The sequence below is a fragment of the Mercenaria mercenaria genome, chromosome 17 (genome assembly GCF_021730395.1).
Source record: "Mercenaria mercenaria strain notata chromosome 17, MADL_Memer_1, whole genome shotgun sequence".
NCBI classification, from domain to species: Eukaryota; Metazoa; Mollusca; class Bivalvia; order Venerida; family Veneridae; genus Mercenaria; species Mercenaria mercenaria.
The window spans coordinates 65,721,191-65,724,554 of NC_069377.1; the positions used below are offsets into that span (position 1 = coordinate 65,721,191).

Here is a 3,364-nt window from a genome sequence, read left to right on the forward strand (position 1 = left end):
TTTGTACAATACATCCATAATAAGTCGTGAAAGAAGTAAAAACTTACTAGAAAAAAAGGAAATTATGGAAAAAATGTTTTTGGTCCCAGTGGGGCTTGAACCTACGCCCTCCTAAAATTGCAGTAAAAGTAGGTTTATGGTAGGAACTGAATACTCTTCAAAAAGGAAGGTACTCTATTACGGGTCCAATACCTTAAAAGCACATTTTAATGTCTGAGATTACACACTTAGAAGAACGGCAATATATGTAAATTATGATAGCGCATGACCTGAAACTGGTGTGTATAATGTATATACTATGTGTTTGTACAATCCACTGCTATAACATCGACGTTGTCAAGTCGTTGCTTAGAAACAAGACAGCAGATTATGACAAGAATTTACGACCAACGTCAAACCAGTCGGCTCCAACGGTTGTTTATGCAGCTATGAAAGTTATTTCTATTCAGGAATTTGATGAAGTACAGGAGAAGTTGACAATAACAGCATTTTTAGCCCTGTACTGGACTGATGAATTTTATGATATGGAACATCAGCGAATATGACGGTATATCAGATGTCATTTTAGGGAGCGATCAATTCTGGACCCCGAATCTAGTTCTGGTAAACAACGCTAATAAATTACAAAGGCTTGGAGATTCTTGGCAACCGATTCGATTCACACATGAAGGTGATGCTTCATTTTTTCCAGGAGATGTGTTTTCAGCAACATGTAGAACAGATGTTACTCTTTATCCGTTGGATAGCCATTGGTGTGGATTTACTTTCACGCCTTGGGCCCATTCGTCAAGCGAGATCTATTTACACCCATTAATTGATAAGGTACAGAAACAATTCTTCTCTGAAAACGGGGCTTGGCAATTTCTTGATTCTAATGTTGCTCGTACAGGAAACGCAGATATTTCGTTTTACATCAGGTTAGAAAGGAGACCTCTGTTTGTTCTCGTAAACATTATAATGCCAGTTATATTTATGACGTTCCTGAACGCAATGGTATTTTGCATTCCCGCCAAAAGTGGTGAAAGAATGTGCTACAGCATAACAGTTTTATTAGCGATAGCAGTTTTCCTTACAATAGTTGGAGAAAACATGCCAAAGACGTCCACCCCAATGTCAAATTTTAGTTACTACTTATTGGTCATACTTATCATAAGCGCGTGTATTACCCTGACAACGATATTTGTTCTACATGTTTTTCATTTTGAAAAGACAGAGCCAGTTACTGGATGGTGGCTTAAAATAGCAAAACTTCCCTCATGCAGAAAGAATACGAAGGGCAAAAGATATAAGAGAAATAAAAACGGAACAATTACAACCATAGACGAATGTCCACCGACGTCATCTACATATTTTCATTCATCAACATCGGTTTACGATGTTGGAAGTTTATCTAGAAATGAGGTCGTGAACGTGTCTACGACATATAACGATAACGTATACTTGCAGTGTCTGCAAAGACAAAATGAATGAAAAGAAAAGTTCGATAGAAGATTTGACAAATTCGCACGATAAATCTGGTGAGTACACGCTGAGTGATACAGAGTTGTCATGGAAAGACGTCAGTGTTGTACTTGATAAACTTTTCTTTACGTTTTATTTCTTGATACTTATTGCTGTAACTGTAGGTCTTTTTGTTAGCATCAATGCGAAAAATGAAGAGGAGTGATATTCCTGCAAAAGTTTCTAAATTTGTTTACAGTCTAGAATTATTTGCAATCAAATATTTTGTTACCGATTCAACGTCCCTTGGTCGTTTTTCAGGAAATGTTGTGATTCTTCCGTAAAATTTCAAAGTATTAAGATATTATCTTGTGCTTTATATGCAGGCACTGTCAATAGAAAAACTATTTTCAAAAAACGTAATCTCCTCATACTGCAAACTTATAGCAATGTATTTATAGATGTGTACAATAATGATAAACATACACAATAATGTATAGTAAGCATATACATGGTTTTAAAGTGTTACGACACTTTAATTTTACAAAGGTTACTCCGCATCTCAGTCACTTTCTTTCCTTGATTATGCCACAAACAGCTCCTATTAGCCTCGTGTGAAGTAAATTTGCTTGTATATCAGTAAGGTACTTTTTTCAAAGATTTCGATTAATGATAAGGACATTAATCATGCTTGCCAAAATCTCCTAAGATATATTGGTATACATGCATAAAACAATAAAATGTCGTTAAGGTGTTCTCAGTGAAAATAAAATAGAAAAAGTGGAAACTTCACAGGTCGCTCAACACAAACATGCTTCAACACTGCAATATTAATTGCCGGTATTCCACCTTATACCATTACGGCAGATGGACTCTTCACAATTTATGACCTGCTCTAAAGATTAGAGTTGGTTTTCTTTTCTTCAAATTTTTGCATGTTGTTTGAATTGTTTTGTTGAGTTAAGCGTCATACCGACACAAACGAGATAATATGGCGACTTTTCCAGCCTTTGATGGTGAAAGAAGTCCCCAGGTGCCCCTAGAAGCATTGGTTCGGGCATGAGCGGGCACCTTAGTAGATACACTACATTTTTGCATGCTGCTAGAGAATGAATTCTACGTCCCAAGCGAGATACGAGCCCATGTCGTTGATGGGCAAGAGAGTTTAAGTCAACGACCTTAACCACTCGTCCACGGAGGCCCATGAACGTTGCCTGAAGCTATGTGTATCAACCTTCTTTATCAGTGAAAACAAACGTTTGTAATCACTGGGCGAAAATGACTAAAAATTCAAATTTTATATTTTGTTTTTTAGAATTCTATTACTTGTTCATTTTAGTCATATTTTTACACAGACAAAATCTGCTGCAATTATTATTTCTGTCGTAATGGACAAGCGGGAACAACTGCGTAAAGGCCTAATATTTACTTTGTAGAAGAATATGTTTTTCGTAAAAAATCCTTTTGTAAGGTATAGCTGTAGATAACGAGAACGAACCAAACCAATAAAGAAACACAGTGGGACATCGCCTCTTAGCGGTCAGTGACAAAACTCCATTGAGGTGTTTTGACTGGTTAGTGGTGCAGCTCAGCATCATCTCACAAAGGCACGGAACAGATCTCTGCCAGGTGTATCTGTAGCACACGCAAACACGCTAACACGACAGAAAGACAAATAGCGCTCCATTATGACACAAATTGTATATTTGTCGTATTGGCGCGCTTATTGTCGTTCTGACACCGCCTTTCAAACGCACAAACACGACTGAATGAAAAAAATAGTTTTGGCGCTCTGGTGTGTTGGTGCATTTAAAGGGAACCAGCACGACAGAACGACAAAAAGCGCATACTAGTATACGAAAATAATCGGTATTTGTCTTACTGCCGCGCTATTTGTCGTTCGGGCTTGACTGCGGGTTGGCGC

At 37.5% G+C, this 3,364-nt stretch overlaps 1 protein-coding gene across 1 annotated transcript; it reads left to right on the forward strand.

Moving 5' to 3' along the window:
* Positions 1-352: 352 nt before the first annotated feature.
* LOC123537101 (acetylcholine receptor subunit beta-type acr-3-like) lies at positions 353-1,470 on the forward strand. Its single transcript, XM_045320663.2, has one exon. It carries the CDS (start codon positions 511-513, stop codon positions 1,468-1,470), a length of 960 nt encoding a protein of 319 aa, XP_045176598.2. The 5' UTR covers positions 353-510.
* Positions 1,471-3,364: the final 1,894 nt, after the last annotated feature.